The sequence below is a fragment of the Dreissena polymorpha genome, chromosome 3 (genome assembly GCF_020536995.1).
Source record: "Dreissena polymorpha isolate Duluth1 chromosome 3, UMN_Dpol_1.0, whole genome shotgun sequence".
NCBI classification, from domain to species: domain Eukaryota; kingdom Metazoa; phylum Mollusca; class Bivalvia; order Myida; family Dreissenidae; genus Dreissena; species Dreissena polymorpha.
The window spans coordinates 51433337-51458756 of record NC_068357.1 but is presented as its reverse complement, the minus strand read 5'-3'; the positions used below and the strand labels follow the sequence as shown (position 1 = coordinate 51458756).

General features: G+C 38.4%; 1 protein-coding gene across 2 annotated transcripts in view; it reads right to left on the bottom strand.

The window, feature by feature from the left end:
• The window catches only part of LOC127874126 (ubiquitin carboxyl-terminal hydrolase 24-like), a 126008-nt gene that overhangs the window by 23761 nt on the left and 76827 nt on the right, over window positions 1-25420 (bottom strand). For both annotated transcript variants that reach the window (XM_052418266.1, XM_052418267.1), the window contains 17 exons: window positions 23106-23220; window positions 22474-22618; window positions 20638-20801; window positions 18852-19032; window positions 18277-18359; window positions 16757-16895; window positions 15058-15177; window positions 14045-14325; window positions 13340-13479; window positions 11010-11148; window positions 8705-8906; window positions 7188-7291; window positions 6344-6457; window positions 4483-4585; window positions 2900-3019; window positions 1624-1831; window positions 593-714 (listed from right to left, as the gene is read on the bottom strand). In XM_052418266.1, coding sequence (XP_052274226.1) covers window positions 593-714; window positions 1624-1831; window positions 2900-3019; window positions 4483-4585; window positions 6344-6457; window positions 7188-7291; window positions 8705-8906; window positions 11010-11148; window positions 13340-13479; window positions 14045-14325; window positions 15058-15177; window positions 16757-16895; window positions 18277-18359; window positions 18852-19032; window positions 20638-20801; window positions 22474-22618; window positions 23106-23220 — 2480 coding nt within the window. The remainder of the gene's footprint in view (window positions 1-592; window positions 715-1623; window positions 1832-2899; window positions 3020-4482; window positions 4586-6343; window positions 6458-7187; window positions 7292-8704; window positions 8907-11009; window positions 11149-13339; window positions 13480-14044; window positions 14326-15057; window positions 15178-16756; window positions 16896-18276; window positions 18360-18851; window positions 19033-20637; window positions 20802-22473; window positions 22619-23105; window positions 23221-25420) is intronic.

Genomic DNA, 25420 nt, shown 5'->3' with positions numbered 1-25420 from the left:
CAATAGTTTCACCCAACAGATTATAGTAAAAAATATAAAGAAGTAGTTAATACAATACGGAGTGGTATTTCACACGCACATGCTATAACTCGGTGAAACAATGGACGCTTTACACAGTGCCTACCAGAATCTGATCATCAATCCACAAGTTTTAAAGAGTCTATAAATTTTTGAATATCTTTTTTGTTGTCTCTCAAATTTTCGGACAACTGTTTAAAAAAAATATTTGTTTGAATCTATATTTTTTAATTATTTTTATGTGTCCGAAAACATAAAGTTATCACGGTAATTATATGAGTCGTGTTCTAATAAAACTGGGCATAATGCATGTGCGTAAAGTGTCGTCCCAGATTAGCCTGTGCAGTCTGCACAGGCTAATCAGGGACAACACTTTCCGCTTCTATGACATTTTCCGTTTAAATGAAGTCTCTTTTTAGCAAAAATCCAATTTAGGCGGAAAGTGTCGTCCCTGATAAGCCTGTGCGGAATGTACAGGCTAATCTGCGATGACACGTTACGCACATGCATCATACGCCCAGTTTTCTCAGAACACGACTCATATTATGATAAACATGAGCTAATGAAGACCTACCTCTCTTATGTAGCGCGTTGACTCAGGCCCAAACACGTACTTCTCCATGTCTGTGGACATCTTCAGGTACGTTTTGGGCGACTTCACCCACTTTGGTTTGTAGGGTTTAGAATCACCGGGTTCTTAAAACAATAAAATACAAATATGAAAAATACAGTGAAGGAAAAATGCGTTGATTTGTTGATCTTCAAAATATTAAAGTAATGAAAACATGCTGTGAACTTTTTCAACCAAGAAAAATCCTCACAGATAGTTGATATATTGAAGGGAAATGAACAATGATAAACTTTTGTCTGAAGTTTAAAATATTTCTTGCTTCAGGGGGACATTCCCATATTAACCTCAGACCATTGCCTGCCTGGTTGAAATGATAACTGAACAATAGTATCTCTCGTACTGGTTCTGTACCAAAGTCTTATTTTCCTTACATAACAGAAACAGAATAAGGACATAATTTCAGGTAGAAAATTAGCCAGTCACCGATAAAAACAAGACTTAACAATGACATTTTCAAACACACATTCCCAGAGATGGTAACAAACCTATAAAAAGAATGAAGTATTTACCAACGGAATTGTGCTTCCTGTTACTTAAGCTATTGCTATAACTTTGCGAAAATCAGACGCACTAATTTATACAAATCTGCATCTATGGACAGACAGATAGTCTTCCAGCATAAACACAGTGAAAACCCCTCTCAAAAATTGCAGGGATATGGTGGGGCAATGCCAATGTGCCGTCATAATATGTATAGACATGAGCCATGTTCTGAGAAAACTGGGCTTAATGCATGTGCGTTAAGTGTCGTCCCAGATTAGCCTGTGAAGTCTGCACAGACTAATCAGGGACGACACTTTCCACCTAAATTGGATTTTTGCAAAATGAGACTTCATTTAAACAAAAAATGTAATAAAAGCGGAAATTGTCGTCCCTGATTAGCCTGTGCGGATTGCACAGGCTAATCTGGGATGACACTTTACGCACATGCATTATGCCCAGTTTTCTCAGAACGCGACACATATCTTAACTACCTATAGTCCTGTAGGGAGCTACATTGCAGTTCAGTATCAGCGTGGCTAGTATCACATGAAGATTGCCGAACTCTCTTGACTGGACGGAGCTCCATCGGCGACTGATGGCAGCCTCGCTGTCACCGTTTGATGAGGGATGACCCAGCAGAAACACGGCTAGCCGCTTGAAACCGTTCCTTAGGAACATGTGGGATATTGCTTTGGTGCCCTGTAAAATAGTTCTGTCTTGAGAAGGCGTACATATTTCCTTTACTACAATCATTTGTTTGGTTGCCCTTTGGTGTGATAAAAATTAGTTGTTGTGCAGTAATGTTTTTTTCTTTATTGAAAACATGTTGTGTTTTGCTTTCAAGCCTTAACAAATAGTAATGAGTAAAACAGTCATACTTTATTCTTTTGCTGAATTCCCATCTTGTGTAATGATTTGGTGCATTGGAATGTAGTTTTTGTTGATTGAAGTTAAATTGTGTTCCTTTACAGATTCATTAATTGCATGATTGATTCCCATGTCAAAGAAATTAGTTTTGCGTTACTATTCCTATTACTGACATCAGATTGATTGCTTTGATTCGATTGAAAATATGCAAAGTCATACCTTTTTCCTCAATTGTTTTAGGGCTTTGGTGCACTCGAAAACATTTTGTCCTCAGAAAACATAATTTTGTTGCTGTAGGAGGCTTTCAAACATTGTTAAACAAGAGATGTGTTCATAAGAAACACAATGCCCCCTAATGCGCCGCTTTATTTTTTTTTACCTTTGACCTTGAAGGATGACCTTGACCTTTCACCACTCAAAATGTGCAGCTCCATGAGATACACATGCATGCCAAATATCAAGTTGCTATCATCAATTTTGCAATGTTATGAGCAAGGTAAAAGTTGGGAAACAGACAGACAGACAGACAGACGACAGACAGACAGACAGACGACAGACAGACAGACAGACAGACAGACAGACAGACAGACAGACAGACAGACAGACAGACAGACAGACAGACAGACAGGCCAAAAACAATATACCCCCGATCATTTGATCCATAAAAAACATGTACATAAAGTGTAATTCCAGATTAGCCTGTGCAGTTTGCACTCTCCACATTTTCATTTAGAAGCGACTTCCTTTAAACAACAAATTCCATAAAAGCCTTCAGTGTCGTCCCAAAGTATTGTCGCGGGATGCACAGCCTAATCTGGGAAGACACTTTATGCACATGCATTAGGCCAAGTCTTCCCAGAACGAGGCCAAGAAATTTGTATTTTGTGACCTTGCACCCACCATTTGCACATATTGGCTGAGTACAAAGAAGTATTGGACGCTCTGTTTACACTGGTCTACAACGTCCCTGGTGAGCATCTGCAGCATTCCTTCCATTATGTTGTTCATGGACTCCTCCGTCTGCAAGCATGATCACATGTCAGCCTGCATTTACAGCATTATTGTAGAAGCTTGGCTTTGCATGAGCTAAAAACTGCTCTGATAAAATAAACTCACAGATCTTTAAAGTTTGTCTAAAATAATTCCCTATTCCAACTTTGGGCTAATTATATCATGTTCACACTTCAATGTTGATCAGATATACCTGTAAATATGACCTTGACCCAACTCACAGTACATTTTTTCCAAAGATTAAGTTAAGTGACCTTGAGCTGACTGGTCCCAATTGCACTCACAAGAGCTGTTTTTATGTAGGCTACCTTCAGTGCCATACTACCATCCAAACTAAAGTTATTGAGAGGGAAACGCTTTTTTCTATTTTTAGTTTCAGTGACTTTGGCCATGACCTGACTAGTCCCATATACAACCCTCCAGCAAGTTAACCATACCACATACCAATTGTTCATTAAGGTTAGTCAATGCTTACCATATTGATTGACAGACAACAGACTAGGGGGCAACAAGCATGCCCACAAACACGCCAATCTAATAACCAGGATTTTAAACATAGTAGACAACCTGGTTCAAAATTGACCTCAACCAATTAGCAATTCATCATGTCAGCGCCTAGTGTAAAGATAACTTAAGTACTACACATGCATGAAAAAAAATCTACATGTATTTTAACTCTTTCAGTGCTGGAACCGAATTTTGAAGGCCTTTGCAAACAGTTTGGATCCAGATGAGACGCCACAGAACATGGCGTCTTATCAGGATCCAAACTGTTTGCTATTCTGATGGTATTCTTTGAAAAAAAACGAAAACAAGGGACAAAATTGTCACAAAACCAGGTTTTCATTGTGAAAAAAAATCTGATAAAGGGAGAAAACTCAAACTGAACTTTTGAAATGAACAAACAAAATTAACCCCCTTTGTAAGTTTGTTTTTAAAAAAAATCTATTTTTAGTCGTGGCGACCTTGACATTGGAGATATTGACGTGATTCTTTCGTGCGACACACCGTCCCATGATGGTGAACAAATGTGCCAAATGATTTTAAAATCTCACAATGAATGACATAGTTATGGCCAGGACAAGCTAATTTATGGCCATTTTTGACCTTTGAACTCAAAGTGTGACCTTGACCTTGGAGATATCGACGTAATTATTTCGCCCGACACACCGTCCAATGATGGTGAACAAATGTGCCAAATGATTTTAAAATCTGACAATGAACGACATAGTTATGGCCCGGACAAGCTTGTTCCGCCCGCCCGCCAGCCAGCCCGCCAGCCCGCCAGCCAGCCAGCCAGCCAGCCAGCCCGCCCGCATTCGCCAATCTAATAACCAGTTTTTTCCTTCGGAAAACCTGGTTAAAAATGCTAAGTTTAGAAATTCAGCAGACAACATTTTAGCAGACGACAAATTTCCCAGCATGCAAAGGGTTTAAACTTCCAGCTCATACTATTACTAGAGCACACTTACAGGCACTCCACTATGCTCCCCCAGGTAGCAGCACAGTGTCTTCTCTAGGATCTTGGCGAGAGACATCCTCACATCTTTGTTGGGACAGTCCAACAAGAAAGGCCTGCAGGGAGATAGCAGCCTGTCTTATTGCATATTGCATGACAAATTTCAATTATGATGCATTTCAAAGAAGGAAATATAATAAACCCGCTAAGAGAGATTTGTAGCAATGCCTTTGCAATGTGTGTTACACATTACAATAAATTGATTGGATTATATAGCCATGTGATTTTGTTTATCACGTCAAATATAAGTCCCTTATAGGTCAACTCTCCCATTTATTGAAGGATTTCTACACGGATACGCAGCAGCCTTTTTATTTGATATGATCAGTAATTCAATTCATTTTACATAAATCTTTCATATGTGCTAATTTAAGGATCAAGTTGATCATGAATGACCATGTCTTGTGTGTTACACATTCAGTTGTAACTTAAATGTGTCATAAGATCTTTGATAAGAAAGGGCCTGGGGCCTAGATATCTAAAATGTTACCAATGTGAACGGAATCATCAGAAACAACAAACTACCACAGATCAATTAGAAAGAAGTACATGAAACTTATTTTGTGCGAAAAGAATAATCAAAGCGTAAAACTACGTATAACCCGCGGACGCAAACGAACATCCATTACTAAATGACGTAATTGTCACTGTTATTCCACAATGACTTCTTTTAACATAACTGCCATGATATGAACCACTATTGATCTAATAAAGTAAATAACAGGGTCCCTCCTTGTGCCCTTGCTTAGCCATAGCAAAACAAGTATTATTTTCAAGGAAAGATAACTATTTCTGTGTGTTGGGCCTAGATATCTAACTCTTTAAGTGCTGGAACCAAATTTTAAAGGCCTTTGCAAACAGTTTGGATCCAGATGAGACGCCACAGAATGTGGCGTCTCATCAGGATCCAAACTGTTTGCTATTCTGATAGTATCCTTTGAAAAAAATCGAAGAAAATGCTAATTTTATTAATTCAGCAGACAACATTTTAGCAGAAGACAAATTTCCCAGCATGCAAAGGGCTAATTGTGTGTGTTGGTCTATTCATGATCATCAGAACTAACACTGACCTATCGGTGTGTAGTATATCAGGTGAGGCTAAGAATGACAGAATGTCAGAACTAACACTGACCTATCAGTGTGTAGTATATCAGGTGAGGCTAAGAATGACAGAATGTCAGAACTAACACTGACCTATCAGTGTGTAGTATATCAGGTGAGGCTAAGAATGACAGAATGTCAGAACTAACACTGACCTAATGGTGTGTAGTATATCAGGTGAGGCTAAGAATGACATAATATCAGAACTAACACTGACCTATCAGTGTGTAGTATATCAGGTGAGGCTAAGAATGACAGAATGTCAGAACTAACACTGACCTATCGGTGTGTAGTATATCAGGTGAGGCTAAGAATGACAGAATGGCAAGGCTTGACAAGTGATATTGTATTGCTGAGGGGCATCAAAGCTACCTTGGCCAACCATAGCTCAATAGCAATGGCAGCACAAAATAACATCCGGCAGGATTAACCTATTAATTAACCTATCAACTTTTTTTTCTTCAATTTGACCCTTATACACATACCAACAAATCAGTCAATTCAACCTTGTTAGCTGATTATACTTCCGTGAGGCTCACTCTGGGACAACGGGGTTAAATGCATGTGAGTAAAGTGTTCTCCCAGATTAGCGTGTGTAGTCTGCAAAGAAACTGTAGTGCATGATAAGCTTGCGCAGAATTCACAGACTAATCTGGGACGAGACTTTACGCATATGCACTAAACCCCATATTTCCCAGAGCTCCTATACATGCCTGATGAAGCTTGCCCCCTCCTCACTGGCCAGGTACTCTATCATCCACTGACAGGCCTGCTTGCATCGGTGTACCAACTCATCTATCACTACCACCCACTCCTCCAGGTCTTCCCTACAAACAGGGCAGTAATTGTCATTGACAGCCGCCAAAATAATGTATCAGCTTTCTATGCATGTATGCAGATAGGCCCTTGTGGCAGTTAAGAGAAATAGAAAAAGCCAACAGGGCCTATTAATCTTTCCTAAACGCGCCCATATACAAATATTTCTATGTCAATCCATTGGAACTAATTTGCTTATTTTAAATTGGTGCATATTAGATTGCACTTAATATGAACCGCCTATTGGCCCTTCTTACTCATGTTCTGAATGGGCTTTTTGGCAGTCATGGTAAGAAATTCAGGTACAATATACAAAAGCAAATCCATCAAACCACACTCTCCAAGAAAACATGTCAAGTAAACCACTCTCTGCTAGAAAACATGTCAAGTTGAGCTTGGAATGAGCATGGGACCATGAGGCATGACTACTTGTTCTCCAAGTCAGTGTTAACTTTCAATATATACATGTACCAAACAGAACGTTATTTCAAAGTTGATTCCATAATGATTTGATATGGCAGATGAAGACTATAAATCACAAAATTTGTGAGACCTCCAAAAATACAAAGACAGTTATGATCAGACTTAATCATATGACAATATTATGCGGTTATGCCTTTTAGAGATCAGGATAATCTTTTCAAAATGAATAAACTGGTAGTCTGGCAAAAAGGTTTGGAACCATTTACAGGGAAGCAAATTTACAAAGAGAAAAATTATTGTAACCATCTCTAGCCTTACACTGTTTTTTTCTGCGTGCGGAAATAGAGATTGAAGAGGAACTTGACAGTGAGCTGCAGGGAGGCCATACACATCTCACTATATTGGCCGTGCCCTACCCGCGCCTGAAACATGGGGAAACACGTTTAAACAAGCAAATTCTTTGAATTGATATCCCCCGCCATTATACTTTTGGACATAAAAGTTTTCTTGACGGATGGACAACGCCAACGTGCATCATCTTCTTATCCATATATATACTCATACCAAGTTTCAATAAAATCCGTCAAAGCACTTCCAAGATATGGCTCCAGACACACAAAAAAAGCATTTTTCAAGATACAAAGGGCCATAACTCTGTTGTTATCCTATGGTTTACAATGCCATTTGGCGTGCATCATCCTCTTATCCATATATATACTCATACCAAGTTTCAAGGAAATCCCCCACAGCATTTCCAAGATATGGCTCCGGACACAAAAGTGTCGGACCGACGGAAAGACGGACGGACGGATGGAAGGACAATTCCAAAACAATATCCCACGGCCTATGGCGTGGGATAATAATCATACATAAATAATGTACATGGAGAACAAGATATGCACAAAGAATCAACTACAATTAAAGAAGAAAATTATCACAGTAATGGAAATGAAAATGGGGCAGCAAGTACAAGAAATTAGCATTCCTTGTCATATTATAAAGCCTATTTAATAACATACAGATGTTCATTTTATTGATTAAAATCAGGAAAATATTTGATATCTTTGCCACCAGTCATATTTGTTCAAAGGCAGTCTTCACATCAAATGTTTTAAAACCCAATTTTAAACCACAATGCAATAACAGTAAAAATGACAAATTTTCACCAGCAGTATAAAACTTATTTATCTATACAATGTTTTGCAGCCTGCATAACATTTCAAAAGCTGTAAGGCTGAAGCTGGAAGTTTTCAAAACACACATTCCAAACACAGGCAAAGCATGACAAATGAATCTAGACGGCCACTCACACCTCCCAGTCCACGAGATCAACATCTAAATTGCCTGAAGCTAGAATGCAATTTTACTAGCCCAAAGCTGTTGAGGGTAATGGTCAGCAAAGGACAAGATCCATAACACAAATAGCACAACAAGAGCACCGCATAACGGGTGCCACGTTGGCTGCGGGTGCAGTTTTGAATAAATGAAAGGTTGTCAGAATTGTTTAGAATTTTCTTTTCTTTTTCTTTTTAGAGGTCACAGTGACCTTGACCTTTGACCTAGTGACCCAAAAATGGTTGTGGCATGTAGAACTCATCAAAGGTGCAGCTACATATGAAGTTTCAAAGTTGAAGGTTGAAGCACTTTGATTTTAGAGCCAATGTTCAAAACCTTGACAAAATGTCAAGGTATTAGCGGACGGCGGACACGACACAACGAGCTGGCTATGACAATACCTCGGGTTTTCTGCCAAAACAGCCAAGCTAATAAAACAACAGCCGGACTCAAAGTGATCCATAACACACATAGCTTAATAAAACAACAGTCGGACTCACCGTGTTCCTGGCCACTAGGTTCTTCACAAATCTAAAGTACTCCTGATTGTAGACATCTCGGTTCTTGACGAAGGTAAGGTTCTCACTGTGAATCATGCGCTGTATGCTGACCGGCATCTTGTCCATGAAGATACCCTTCCTCTCCCCCTTGTGGACCAGCTCTGTCAGCTCTACAAAACTGTCAGAGCTTCGGCTCCCACGTCTGCAAAATGAAGCATGTGCGTAAAGTGCCATCCCAGGTTAGCCTTTGCAGTCAACACGGGCTACTCAGTCACAACACTTTCCACCCAAACTGTTCTTTTTCACTAAGGAAAGACGTTCTTCAAACAAAAAATACCATAAAGCTAAAAGTTTCATCTCTGATTAGCCTGTGCAGACTGCACAGGGTAATCTGGGACGACACTTTTCATGCTTGCATTAAGCACAGTTTTCCCAAAACATGGCTCATATAAAGCGCTATAAAGAAAACTGACCACAGCCCCCTAGTAAGAATGTTTTTCAACTGACCAGCCCCCTAATGAAATTTTTTTTCAACTGACCAGCCCCCTAGTGAGAATGGTTTTCAACTAACCAGCCCCCTAGTGAGAATGGTTTTCAACTAACCAGCTCCCTAGTGAGAATGGTTTTCAACTAACCAGCCCCCTAGTGAGAATGGTTTTCAACTAACCAGCCCCCTAGTGAGAATGGTTTTCAACTGACCAGCCCCCTAGTGAGAATGGTTTTCAACTAACCAGCCCCCTAGTGAGAATGGTTTTCAACTAACCAGCCCCCTAGTGAGAATGTTTTTCAACTGAACAGCATCCTAGTGAGAATGTTTTTTAACTGACCAGCACCCTAGTGAGAATGTTTTACAACTGACCAGCCCCCTAGTGAGAATGTTTTACAACTGACCAGCCCCCTAGTGAGAATGTTTTTCAACTGACCAGAATAACAATAGATGGTCTTACCTTTTGTTGGCGGCTCTTTTAACTTAAATGTACAATCAAATTTTGTGATATCTAAAAGATGTTATTGTTATGATATCTTCTGATATAAGGTAAAAACAGTAACAGAGCTTCTATGCTCAATGACACTTTCCTGAAGTTGTATTACTATTCCAAAAAACTTCACAAGTCCTAAAGGATATCATTTAAAGCGTATTTTTGACCATATTACTGTTATATCGATTAAAACAGTCATTTTGACAAAAAAATGTCAATTTTCTTTCAAACATATGAGAAATCAGGCATATATAAAAATCTATTAACAACAAGGGACAAAATTGTCACAAAACCAGGTTTTCAATGTAAAAAAAAGTCTGATAAAGGGAGACAACTGCAACTCAAAATGTGCATTGCTACTGATTGTTCATCACAATTACCCCCCTTGTTTCAAAATCAATCAATTTTTAGTCGTGGCGACCTTGACCTTGGAGATATCTAAGTAATTCTTTCCTGCGACACACCGTACAATGATGGTGAACAAATGTGCCAAACGATTTTAAAATCTGACAATGAATGACATAGTTATGACCCGGACAAGCTCATTTATGGCCATTTTTGACCTTTGAACTCAAAGTGTGGCCTTGACCTTGGAGATATTGACAAATTCTTTCGCGCGACACACCGTCCAATGATGGTGAACAAATGTGCCAAATGATTTAAAATCTGACAATAAATGACATAGTTATGGGCCGGACAAGCTCATTTATGGCCATTTTTGACCTTCGAACTCAAAGTATGACCTTGACCTTGGAGATATTGGCGTAATTCTTTCGCGCGACAGACTGTCCAATGATGGTGAACAAAATAAGCCAAATGATTTTAAAATCTGACACTGAACTACACAGTAATGGCCCGGACAAGCTTGTTCCGTCCGTCCGCCCGTCCGTCCGTCCACCCGCCCGCCCGCCAGCCCACCCGCATTCGCCAATCTAATAACCAGTTTTTTCCTTTGGAAAACCCGTTAATAAATATATAATTTAGCAGGTCAGATAATTATGTCCATTTATAGCTTATTACTTCCCTTGGATTTGTTTTTTGGACCCCGAAACCTAGTTTTTGACCCGGCATGACCCATATTCGAACTTGACCTAGATATTGTCTAGATACAACTTCTGACCAAATTTTCGTAAAGATCGAATGAAAACTATTTGAATTAGAGAGCGGACAAGCTTGTTCCGCCCGCCCGCCAGCATTCGCCATTCTAATAACCAGCTTTTTCCTTCGGAAAACCTGGTTAAAAATAAACAGTATTTACGATACAGCTTATACTGTAAATGTAAGTAAGGTATTCTTTAGCTTCTGATTGTTTACACATGACTTACATCATCCCATCTGGCCACAGTTTTTTGGTGACGATCTTGCTCTTCTTAGCAGACAGTGCTGTCTTGTTGTCATCCATACGTTCATAGAACAGCATGTAGCCATTCCAGTACCGCTGTCTGTCTTCTGGGTAGGAGTTGGCTGAAAGTCATACACAATACCTATGAAAACTATGCAAATACTAAAATGTACAACATTTAAAGAGAACGGTTCAATAATTTTTGTTTGAAAACGATTATAATGGATATGTTGCTTTATAGAATTTAGAGAATTTTAGAAGTGTACATTTTTCCCAAATCAGTTTTCCATTCCATAAACATGCAAGTCATTTTAAAATTAACTAGAAATGGCGCGGCAGAGGCCGACGCGTATCCCCACGCCGAATGTTTGACCTAGGTGTGCCCCCCCCAGGGTTGGTAATGGGGCCATGCATAGCTGAGATTGACCGTATTGTCATAAGAGAAGTTCATCATCAATTAGAAGTGAATTGGTGTAGAAATGAAGAAGTTATAGTAAAAGGCAATTTTGGGTGGGTGTGACATATGTGGGCAGGGCGCCCCAGGGTTGGTAATTGTGCCATGCATAGTTGAGATTGACCGTATTGTCATAAGAGAGGTTCAGTATCAATTTGAAGTGAATCGGTGTAGAAATGAAGAAATTATAGTAAAAGGCAATTTTGGGTGGGTGTGGTCTATGTGGGCGGGGCGCCCCAGGGTTGGTAATGGGGCCATGCATAGTTGAGATTGACTGTATTGTCATAAGAGAAGTTCAATATCAATTTGAAGTGAATCGGTGTAGAAATGAAGAAATTATAGTAAAGGCAATTTTGGGTGGGTGTGGTCTATGTGGGCGGGGCCCCAGGGTTGGTTATGGGGCCATGCATAGTTGAGATTGACCCTAATGTCATAAGAGAAGTTCAGTATCAATTTGAAGTGAATCCGTGTAGAAATGAAAAAATTATAGTAAATGGAATTTTTTGGTGGGTGTGGCCTATGTGGGCGGGCGCCCCAGGGTTGGGATTGGGGCCATGCATAGTTGAGATTGACCCTAATGTCATAACAAAAGTTCAGTATCAATTTGAAGTGAATCCGTGTAGAAATGAAAAAATTATAGTAAATGGAAATTTTTGGTGGGTGTGGCCTATGTGGGCGGGGCGCCCCAGGGTTGGGAATGGGGCCATGCATGGTTGAGATTGACCGTATTGTCATAGGTGAGGTCCAGTATCAATTTGAAGTGAATCGGTGTAGAAATAAAGAAGTAAATGTAAAATAACCTAAAAAAATGAGTGATAATTTCTGACGCGGCCCCACCCCAACCCCTATAACTTTTGACCCAGGGGTCAGATCAAAATTCCAAATAGTGCAGGGTCGCACATATGCTCATAGCTACCATGTGTGTAAATTTCAAGGTTCTAGTGCTTTTAGTGTAGGAGGAGATAGTGGCCAGGACGGACGGACAGACGGACGGACGGACGGACGGCGGAGATCACCACAATATCCCCACCTTTTTTTCAAAAAGCGTGGGGATAACAAGCAAATTCGTTGAATTGATATCCCCTACCAATATGCTTCTGGACACAAAAGTGTTATATTTGACACTCAAAAAATCATTTTTTCAAAATACAAAGGGCAATAACTCCGTTATTAACAGATGGTGTACAATGCCATTTGGCGTGCATCATCCTCTTATCCATATATATACTCATACCAAGTTTCAATGAAATCCGCCACAGCACTTCCAAGCTATGGCTCCGGACACAAAAGGGCAGGACGGACGGAGAGAAAGACGGACGGAAAGACGGACAGAAAGACGGACGGACAACGCCAAAACAATATCCCTCCGCCTATGGCAGGGGATAATAAGCAAGCTTTATAGCCTGAGAGAAATACAGGTTTCCTCACATGCACATGCATTAAGCCTGGTTTTCCCAAAACCAGAGACCGGTTCCATTGCATTAGTTGTTTAAAATTGGAATAAAGTTGAAATTAAATGTTTGTTGTATTTACAGTTAATCAATCAACAAGAACAAGCTGCAGGTGCTTCAAGATCCGGAATATTTCAATTACAGAATGACCTACATGATGCTTCACAATCATATGACACTATGATTGGTGCAATTCCGTATCTCCATTTACTATCCCTTGTATCCCGTTTGGACTACATATTGCAATTTTTCAAAAATTCTTTTTAATGGCGCTCAAAATAGATCACAATATCTCCTCAAAGGAAATAATACTGGATCTACCCACATACAAATCGACAAAACTCAAGAAGCCTAGGCTTTAAATGCAATTGAGCTGTAATATTAGGTTTAAGTTTTTCTAGTACTCACACTGATCGTAGACCTTTGCCTTGTAAGTGCCCCCAAAGCACTCTGCTTCAAGAGAAATGTCCGTCATTTCAAACTCCTCGACAATGGTGTCATTAAACTTAAACCACTTCCCTTTGTTAGAATTATTCATTACTGTGCCCCTGTGAACAAGAACATTTGATGAATAATTGTGATAGCCTCTTAAAGAACAAGTAATGGCTGAGCTTGTGTATTATTTGTCAGTAAACTATATTACTATATTACTGTATAAGCTATATTTAACAATTCCTAAAACCAACATTGTCAAAATATATCAATATCAAAAAATATATTTACAAACTTAAAATAACACTCAATAAACATCAAAATTAAAGATTCGCAATTTTCAAAAAAACAACAACAACTTATTCCAAACACATCTGAAATGGTAAAATTATTTCTTAAAACTGGACTGTTTATACAATTTTTACAGGAGTTTTGAAGAAAAAAATGTCATGATTCAAAACTTTTGAAAAAAAAGAAAAAATTCTTATGGTAAAGAGGACATGTGACGGAGACTTTCAAGTTTGGATCCCCACTAAGGCAGCATTCTCAAGATCTTTCAAAAAGTATCGGTTCTACCCAGGAAAGAGACTTGGCAGTGTCTTAATGCAATATGCATGCAATGTTTTAAATACAAATCAGCTATATTAAAAAAAATAGAACATTATAGTGACACAACCTCACCTTCTGTCCTTAATAAAAGAATAATAATGTCCAGCATTTGCCTGGCCACTGTGCACAACAACTCCCACAAGCTCATAGTTGATCTGGGTGGCCTCTGAAGGGACAGATATGGTGACCTCTATGGTGGGCCCCATGTCTGATGTGACCCCGCTAACAGCTGTTACTGGCCCAGTAAGGGGCTGGGAGGCATCCTCTAGTTCCCTTTCAATCTCCTCCGAGGCGGCGTCACGCCGGGCCATGCCTTCAGCCGTGTAGGGCTCCATGTCCAGTATCCATGGAAACTGATAACAACAATGGTACAAACTGAGTCTCGTTCTGAAAAACGGTGCCTAATGCATGAGCGTAATGTATCTTTCCAGATAAGAATGTGCAGTCCAGACAGGCTTATCAGAGAAAACACTTTGAGCCATTTACAGAATTTCTACAGAGAAGGGACTTCCTTTAAACACATAATAACATAAGTTGAAAGTATCATCCCTGATCAGCAAGTGTTGACTGCACAGGCTAATCTGGGATGTTAAGAAACATGCAATAAGCCCTGTTTTTCCACAATGAGGCTCAATTGGAACTGACAACTCTTACATTGTAACAAGGTTATATGGTCACTTATAGGACTTAATATAAAATGTATAAATGTCCACAGTAATCTGACATTTCCTTGATATTAAAAGAACTTTTTATCTTTTTTTTTTAATAATTAAAGTTACAAGTTAGTAAAACAAGGACAAACAACTCCAGAAATTCATGTCCCAAGTTTAAATGGATTGTTTTATTGGATATCCCATTTGATAGTGAAAAACTATGGAAAGTTTCAAATAGATATCATTGAAAGATTTTTAACAATCAACAAAATGGCAAAATATTTATCCAAAGAAACTTACCAAGTGACCTACGCAGATGACAGAGTGTTGACAAAAGCTGGACTATTTTGTTTTTTAAGTCATTCATACAGATTTTTTTTTAAGTCAAGCTAATAGACTTACTTAATTCTAAATGACCTTGGTGTCTTATACCTTGAAGTAGTCATCAAACTTCAGAGCTCTGTTTGCTTCCCAGTCATATCCGAACCTCTTCAGGTGAATGCACAGTGTGGGTGGAAGGTTTTTTATGAACATTCGCTTAATAGTGTTACGCTGAAAAGTAAAATATGAAGCTATTCATACAAGTTCTATTCTGTATATACAGCAACCCAAATCATATTATGTGTATTGATCTAATTTGACAAATGCTTTAGGCTAAACAACACTGACCAAATTGACAATACTACTTTTCATTTTGACTTCATTTAGGTTAAGTATAAACGATTAGCACCAATTTTGTACAACCTTTATGTCTGGTGTGAGTATTGTGTTTCATATGAATATGAAGAATTTTTATCTGCCAACAAAGACAATAAATTAAATTAGAAGATGATGATGTCTGATTGGAATAATTCCTGTGCTTTTATTTGAGATAAATAAAAAAACATTGATTTATAAAAAAACCTTCTCTAATAGTCTTTAGATTGGTCATAATTGAAATTGAATACGAATTACTGGATATTGGCTTTGTTGCTTCAAAACTTTTGGAATGGTCTTTCAGTCCCTGACATGACAAACAACTCTTTACTATAAATTTTACTTCTTAATATTGCATACGATTTACAGGACTCACCACCAAAATGTATTGCTGAAACATGTAAGAAACACATCCGCTACTGACCAATGCAAATTTCAAAGATCAGAATCAGAAGCATTGTCTCCCTTAACTTCTTCTCGCATTTCTCACAGTAGTAAGCATTGTCTCCCTTTACTTCTCTTCACATGTCTCACAGAAGTAAGCATTATCTCCCTTACATTCTCTCCACATTTCTCACAGTAGTAAGCATTGTTTCCCTTACATTCTCTCCACATTTCTAACAGTAGTAAGCATTGTCTCCCTTACCTTCTCTCCACATTTCTAAAAGTAGTAAGCATTATCTCCCTTACTTCTTTCCACATTTCTCAGAGTAGTAAGCACTGTCTCCCTTAACTTCTCTTCACATGTCTCACAGTAGTAAGCATTGTCTCCCTTAACTTCTCTTCACATTTCTCAGAGTAGTAAGCACTGTCTCCCTTAACTTCTCTTCACATGTCTCACAGTAGTAAGCATTGTCTCCCTTACCTTCTCTCCACATTTCTAAAAGTAGTAAGCACTGTCTCCCTTACTTCTCTTCACATTTCTCAGAGTAGTAAGCACTGTCTCCCTTAACTTCTCTTCACATGTCTCTCAGTAGTAAGCATTGTCTCCCTTACCTTCTCTCTACATTTCTAACAGTAGTAAGCATTGTCTCCCTTAACTTCTCTTCACATTTCTCAGAGTAGCAAGCACTGTTTCCCTTAACTTCTTTTCACATTTCTCAGAGTAGTAAGCACCGTCTCCCTTAACACCTCTTCACATGTCTCACAGTAGTAAGCACTGTCTCCCTTACCTTCTCTCCACATTTCTAACAGTAGTAAGCATTATCTCCCTTACTTCTTTCCACATTTCTCAGAGTAGTAAGCACTGTCTCTCTTAACTTCTCTTCACATGTCTCACAGTAGTAAGCATTGTCTCCCTTAACTTCTCTCCACATTTCTCACAGTAGTAAGCAATGTCTCTCTTAACTTCTCTTCACATTTCTCAGAGTAGTAAGCGCTGTCTCCCTTAACTTCTCTTCACATGTCTCACAGTAGTAAGCATTATCTCCCTTACCTTCTCTCCACATTTCTCACAGTAGTAAGCATTATCTCCCTCTAGAAGCTCTCCCTTCACAAATTGGTCAAGCGAGTCCTGCAGGGTGGCGTTCTTCACTGTTAGGTTGAGAGCTGTGAACATCTCCTCACGTTCATACCTTTCAAAAAGGTAAGTTAAAAACTTCATCACAACATCACATCTGCATAGATGAAATAACACTCAATCATATCATCTAAGCTGTATTCGAACCATAAAGACACAACCATTTAGGGCTGCAACAGATATCCGAAATATCCGAGATTCGCGGATCCAAACGAGGATTCGCGGATCTAACCGTGATTGGTTAAATCGGTTTCGAATCCGGATCTAATTTGAGTTTATCCTTTCCTCTGCGGTAATTGTTTCTTTCGCCCTAATACTTTTCGTTAAATTGTTTCTTTCTGTTTGAAAGGCTGACTTGTACGTGGTTTGTCACGATAATCGCTACTTTTTCGACAAAAATATAATACTACACTCTACTTTCGTTTTCGATGGTGCAATATGGCGCAGAACAAAATTCACGATGCACCTAAACAATTAAAATCCTCGGAGTGGAAGCATTTCGGGATTTATTACCATACTAATTCAACAGAACTTGAGAAAGCAAAGGCCATTAAAAGGCTGACTTGTACATAGTTTGTCACGATAATCGCTACTTTTTCGACAAAAACATGGTACTACAGTCTACGTTTGTTTTCGATGGTGCAAAATGGCGCAGAAGAAAATTCATGATGCACCTAAACAATTAAAATCCTCGGTGTGGAAGCAATACGGGATTTATTAGCATACTAATCTAACAGAACTTGATAAAGCAAATGCCATTTGCAAAGTATGTAAGGTTCCCCTTGTATACAGAACCGGAACAACCTCCAACCTAAATAAACACTTAGAAACATGACATCCTCACTTGCTAAAATCAACTTTAATCTAGTCATATTGCAGATTTTTTGTTTTTATTAAAAGGTTTTTGAGGCTTTTTAAACTGTAACTTGATTATTGTTTTCTGTTTGGAGTAATACAGTTTATTATAATATTAAAAGTTTATTACTTATAATTCCTTTTTTCATAAGAAATATATCAGTTCTGGTGTTTCAAAACATAATTTTTGTTATAGCAATATAAATTATAATTTATTTTGCGTATTTTTACTTTCAAATTAGAATTCGAACCGATATTCGATATCTGGGCCTTTGGATTCGAATTCGGATCCGATTGAAATTTTGGATTCGCTGCAGCACTACCACCTTTTATGTAATAGTTATGTATTTTTATTTATTTTGATGTTTTGTATATCATACAGCTATTTTCTTTTGTTTATTCTTTAAATTAAGAAAAATACAAAAATAAATTAATTCAAGCAAAGATCAAGATCAGTTTATTTGCTTTTATGAAAACCTGAAACTCTCGCCAAGGCTTGTATCAAAATAATCAATATTGATTAACCAACATGACTTACTTGTACTAGTTATATCTGACTCATCTCCACATGACATCCTTACCTATGAGGACAATCCTTGCAGATTTTCTGGTCTGTAAAAATGCCCTGAAACTTCTTTTTGAATACTTCCTCCTTTTTGGATTTCTGGACAGAAAGAAATTATAGACCAGTAACTAACTGTACAGGTGTAACAAATTTAAACATAACTGTTATATAGTACTTAGTAAATACATATAATCGTTAATCAATACCCCAGTGTGTGTACTATGAAAGTCTGACAAACAAATTGAGTAAATATGCTGCACTAGTTTGGAAATTACATGCATTTCACTTAAGTATCCAAATTCAACAGATTGCAAAATCACAATCTGGTATAATTTGACACTTATTAGAAGATGTCTAATTAAATAATAATTTGAATGTCAACACTAAATATTAAAAAAAAACAACAGAGCTTTGCAAAAAGTGTTAATATAAAACCATTGTGTCCGCTATGTTCAAGGGAAATTAACTCAGCAAATTGTTAATGAAATGACTTGCAGCACTCCTACACTTTATGTTCATTGCATACTTTGCAATAAATTTGTTTGCGGTGGCATGAAATATTCTGTGGGGAAAATGGATCTTGTATCCTACCTTCAGCTGTTCGTCAATCTGGTCAATGAGTGCCTGGAAGAAGTCAAAGGCGTCTTGCTGCTCTCGGATGTTTACAGGGTCTCCCCACAGCTTGAACACCTTCCAGAACTTCTCAGGCTCGTGGTACTGTAACCGACTGTCCATAAGGTGGCCAAATACCTGCTGTATCTGGTAGTACACACTGTGAATACAGACAAATATGTATACATGTACAGTGGTTGTTTTTCTTTTATAATCAGGTTGGGTATTAGGCCCTATTCCCAATCGAAACAAGTATTATGTATTTTTCCCAAATGAGACCTAAAAATTCCCAATTGAAGGTTATCAACAACAAAAAACAAATTTGTTTGTTTAGGTCTCAACATTTAGTTCATCTCCCAACCAGCTCTATAAGTTAAACCTTAGTAAATATAATACTAAAAACACTTTTATTCTAAATTTTGAAGCATTGTTTGGCAAAACAACAACACTAATTTCCCAATTTTAGTCAATATGCTTTGAATTTTCCCAATCCAAAGGGACCCGGTCCCATTCACAAAATGGTGAAAAACACACAGATGTAGCTTGTAAGTGTAACCGACTCTCCATCAGGTGGCCAAACACTTGCTGTAGTATAAGAACATTCAAGAATTGCTTTAATTTTTAGTCAAACTAGGCATTAACCATCTCTGTCTGAATTATTATTTATGTAGAACATTTTGTAAATGACATAATCACCAGTGAAAGACTGCATGTATGCAAACGCTAGTCATAATGTTCTTGGTAATAAGTCTATTTCATATTCATTGTCTAACAATGGGATGGTAAATTTGGGCCCTGGTAGCACACAATCCTAATTTAGACAAAAATAGACATTGAATAGTAACTGACTGTACATAAGGTGCTTTTGACAAAGAAATGGCTTTATTGAAATTTGACATGTTTTAAAAGCAAGATGCTTGTCATATTAGTTTTATTTACAGAAAGCTTCATAGGTTATAAGTGAGCACATTAACCATGTCTGGAAGCATGCCACCGATTACATACCTGTCCTCATCAACCCGGTCCTCCTCTTCTACACTAACTACAGCCTCAGACTGGGAACATGCCACCGATTACATACCTGTCCTCATCAACCCGGTCCTCCTCTTCTACACTAACTACAGCCTCAGACTGGGAACATGCCACCGATGACATACCTGTCCTCATCAACCCGGTCCTCCTCTTCTACACTAACTACAGCCTCAGACAGGGAACATGCCACTCACAACTCACCTGTCCTCATCAACCCGGTCCTTCTCTTCTACACTCACTACAGCCTCAGACTGGGAACATGCCACTCACAACTCAATTGTCCTCATCCACCTAGTCCTCCTCCTCTACACTAACTACAGCCTCAGGCTGGGAACATGCCACTCACAACTCAATTGTCCTCATCAACCCAGTCCTCCTCCTCTACACTCAGTACAGCCTCAGGCTGGGAACATGCCACTCACAACTCACTTGTCCTCATCCACCCGGTCCTCATCCTCTACACTCAGTACAGCCTCAGGCTGGGAACATGCCAATCACAACTCACATGTCCTCATCCACCTAGTCCTCCTCCTCTACACTAACTACAGCCTCAGGCTGGGAACATGCCACTCACAACTCACATGTCCTCATCCACCCAGTCCTCCTCCTCTACACTCAGTACAGCCTCAAGCAGGGAACATGCCACTCACAACTCACCTGTTCTCATCCACCCCGTCCTCCTCCTTTACACTCAGTACAGCCTCATGCTGGAAACATGCCACTCACAACTCACCTGTCCTCATCCACCCGGTCCTCCTCCTCTACACTCAGTACAGCCTCAGGTATGCCGGGCACCATGTACAGCTGCTGGATTACTGAGTTCATGTAGCACGTGGCTCCCCCGTTACGCAGGCCCACGAAGCCACATTCTGCCCTGCCATCCACAGGCGGCAGGTACTGGGGAATAAAGAATAGAATACTGGTTACATAACTGTCTGAAAGGCCTACTCAAGGTTAAGCTTAACCTTCACCCAGAAGGAGGTATTAAATAGAGATTTTTCGGGAAAGTAGTTGAAGATCTAATGAAAAAGGACTGTAAGAATAGCCTGTAACAATATTTGGGTGATTTTGGCTCATAACATGTGTCATACCAATTAACAATTTTCATGGTATGTGGTCTGATAAAAACTGTTGGACTGATACAGCAGAAACAACAGAGGTCCACTTAGGTTTTCACTCTTACCAAGTACAGGCCCCCAGGGTGTGGTGTCATTCAAGTTTTCCAAATAGAGCTTAGCAAATTTCAGCTGAAGAAATTGCTCACTACATAATTAGTTTTTCCCTACAGAGCTAACCAAATTACGGGAATATACTGGGCTCACTACTAAAGTACATTTATTACATGCCATACCCTGTTTTCCATGTAATATAACCATTACATATATTTTTATGTTACACATGTGTAATATACTTTTTAAGCGTTTTCATTGGCTTAGTTTTCGTTTATTGACCAAACGCATTTCGTTAATTTGGTGAAATGACGTTGCAACGTCAAATGACGTCACTAAATGTAAACAACATTCGGGATTTATCATTATGTTTGCGTAAATATTTATTTAATTTGCTCATTTAAAAGCATGTGATAAAAAATATCTGACACTCGTTGTCATATCATACTATATTTTATTAAACTTGTCCAGAAAATTTGTTAGCAAGCTCGCCACAGGCTAATTTAATAAAATATGGTATGATATGACAACTCCTGCTAGATCCTATATGTATTTAATCGAGAGCTTAGCAAATACAAATTGAAGATGCTCAAAAACTATAGTTCTCCCTAAATTGCTTATCAAAACCATGCCATAGACATTGACAACTACAAAAGTTTTCCACATGGAGCTTAGCAAATAAAAGAAGTCAACAATAATAACTTGCACAGTTTCCCATAAGGAACTTATGAAATACATTCCATGGACATTGCTCACTACTAAAGTTTTCCTTATGGATCTTATCAATTTGCATCATTGGTGCAAAATGGAACAATGTGCCTTCTCATTTCAATGTAGAATGGTACCTTTTTGCACCAACGAGGCGAAATAATTGCTTCTGAAGACTGTGCTCGCTCCTCTTGAGTTCAAAATAAGGAACTTTTGCCAGTGGACTGTTGTTTTTTTTCAAAGGAGCTCTGAAAATACAGACTGTGCTGTTTTCCCAAATAAACTTTTCACTATGGGCCATTGACTGTTTCCCTCACAAACTTTGACCCTATGGACCGTATTCCCTCACAACCTTTGACCCTATGGGCTATTGACTGTTTCCCTCACAAACTTTGACCCTATAGACCGTATTCCCTCACAACCTTTGACCCTATGGGCTATTGACTGTTTCCCTCACAAACTTTGACCCTATGGACCGTATTCCCTCACAACCTTTGACCCTATGGGCTATTGACTGTTTCCCTCACAAACTTTGACCCTATGGACCGTTTTCCCGCACAACCTTTGACCCTATGGGCTATTGACTGTTTCCCTCACAAACTTTGACCCTACAGGTCCATGGACTGTATTCCCTCCATGGATTGTATACTCTATGGAGCTTTGCAAACACAGTCTGTGGACTTTGCATTCACCTCCCACTCGTTGGCACAGTCCAGGTTGGGCCTGTGGTGCATCTCCACAAGCTGACTGCACACATTGCGCAGGTTGTCAAGGGAACCGTTCACCAGCTCCGTGAGCAACTCATAGGCGGCCACACGAGACTCCGTGTTATTGCACCTGCAATACATATGAGCATTGTTCTGGGACAACTGAGTTTAAATCTTTGAAAAAAGATAAGTTAAGATCCAAGATTTCTTTACAACATATCCAGAAGGCAAATAACACCACTAGAGTCTGTATGGAACCTGGCACCTCATGATTGCTAGTCACTATTATCACTCTACAGGAATTTTTGAAGAAGTCATTATTATTGTTTTACTTCTCACAAAATCAGCGAAACAATGTTCCATGAATAATATCAAACACAAAGTAATTTGTTTTTAAAGTATTTCTAAAAAACAAGCAAATTCATTGAATTGATATACCCTGCCTTCTCCTCATTAATATCTATACACCAATGAAGTTTCATTTTGACATCTTATATAGTTTCTGAGATAGTCCTTACAAATTTGTGACAGACAGACTGACGGATGGACAATTCCAAAACTATATTCCTCTGCCTTTGGCGGGGAATAATAATTATTTTACAAAGTAAGCGCCCTACTTGGGATTGAACTCTGACAGCAGGACGTCTGTTGTGCGCCCGTTCATGCTGTCCATCATGGTCTTGGAGGCAGGGAACAGGAAGTCATGTAGCAGATCGTGTACCAGGGTTTTACCTGAGAATGATCAGTTCAGTTTTAACCTTTTTATTTTCACTTGATTGCATGAAAACCTAAGTCTTATTGAGAGACTCTGGATTCCATTTCCTGGGTAGAACCAGTACTTTTGGAGAAGTCTAAACAAAATGCTCCCACAGTGGTGATTGAACCCATGCCTTACTGACTGCTAGTCGGACATCATATAGACTAAGCCTTTGCGACCTTTAACGTTGAGTGACAGGTATTGTCACACAGCAGTCATCAATATTAACGGGCTTGCCAAACAAGCTTAAAATCATATATTATTTCCTGAGAGAAAGAAAATATTATTTTTTTTAAACGCCTATATAAAACTGAGAATCTGAGCTAATCCAATAAAAAATTACCAGTGCATAGTTTATAGTATTGTGCAGTTTTGCCTGCTGCAGACTATAACAACAAATTTCACAAAAGCTAAAATGAAGTTTCTGTGAAAGAAAGTTAATTTTTTAAATCAATCAATATCACCAACGTCACATTCTCAGAACACATTTCTAAATCAGATGTACACATCAAACTATGTTGCATTAAAAATGTTATTAACAAAATATTAATCCTGTTTAATTAATACAGAACAGCTATTCAACATCTAATAAACCTCAACATCTTATAAATCAAAAACAAAACAAGATCTGTGTTTGTGAAACACAATGCCCCTTACTGCGCCGCTTTGAAGCCATATATTTGACCTTTGACCTTGAAGGATGACCTTGACCTTTCACCTCTCAAAATGTGCAGCTCCATAAGATACACATGCATGCCAAATATCAAGTTGTTATCTTCAATATTGCAAAAGTTATTGCAAAACTTTAACCAAGGTTAAAGTTTTCCACAGAATAACAAACAGACAGACAGGCCAAAAACAATATTCCCCCTATCATTCGATCCAGGGGCATAAAAAAAACAAGGGCTGTTTGTAAAACATGCATGCCCCCCATATGGGCTCTCCGTTGTAGTGACAGCCATTGTGTGAATATGTTTTTTGTCACTGTATGTCAATGACCTGTGAAATGTATCCAATTAATAGTGCAAAAACCAATCAGGACCTATACTAATCAATTATATCCATTATATGATTGAGTCTTTGATTTTTTGGATTCCTTTCACACATTTTGACTTATTTGACAATATGTGAAACATGCACACAATTTGTTATGTTTTATTTATTAATGGTAATGAAACATGTTATTTATAGCAGTTAACTCCCCTAGTCAATGACCACCATAGATAGCAATGCAATCTGATTAAAAATAGCCAAGGCTAGTGTTGTGTATTGGGCAAATGTATATAAGTGCAACTTGACCACATGACCAGTATCATGTGTTTACCACACACAGAAGTCAGTTATGTAATAGACCATTAATTCCACTCCCAACTTTGGCCACTTGCCAAGATACTGACCAGTATCAGATGGGGTTGTGAAACTGTGTAAACAGTGAACACCAGTCCATGTAATACTGGCCTACCACTTGTACTAGTTGATTTGGAGTTAATACAGTAATGCATGTACAAATGAGACACTAAGCCTAAAAGTTAATTATATGTGCCTCTGAAAACTAACCAGACGAGTGGGTTGAAATTTACAATCTTTACTTGGCATTTGAGGAAATCTGAACTCTCAGGGTTTGGATAGAACATCCCCAAATTAACTTTTCTTTACATTGTTGTTATTTTTGTTCAATACACAAATATTAACCAAACTTTTACAAATCCTGTACAGTAAAGGAAACTAAATCTAAGTTGATATTTTAATATGCTTGATCCTATTTATGTATTAACATTGTTTTATACATACAAACTGTGTTGCTGTTTTTCAATTAACAAGCAGATTAAAAATTAATTATATATTTTTATGTATAATTTGAATTGACAAAATTAAATGCAAGTTGCGTAGCAAGAATTACATGTTTGATTTATTGTCAGTGAATCGTGACATTTTTTCAATGTTTCAGACCACCAGTTTGTCAAAGCTATCAACCGCTTGGATGGTCAAGCTAAATAGAATTGACCCAGCAAATCACAACTGTCCTGTTGCCATATAATATTACATATCATATTACATTGGTTTTTTAAATGTTGAATTCTCACGTCATTTCCATAAACATAGTATTTACTGGCACAGAAACAAAGGCTTATACATCACTATGAATTAACATGTGTCAAAAATTCAATTTGTAAG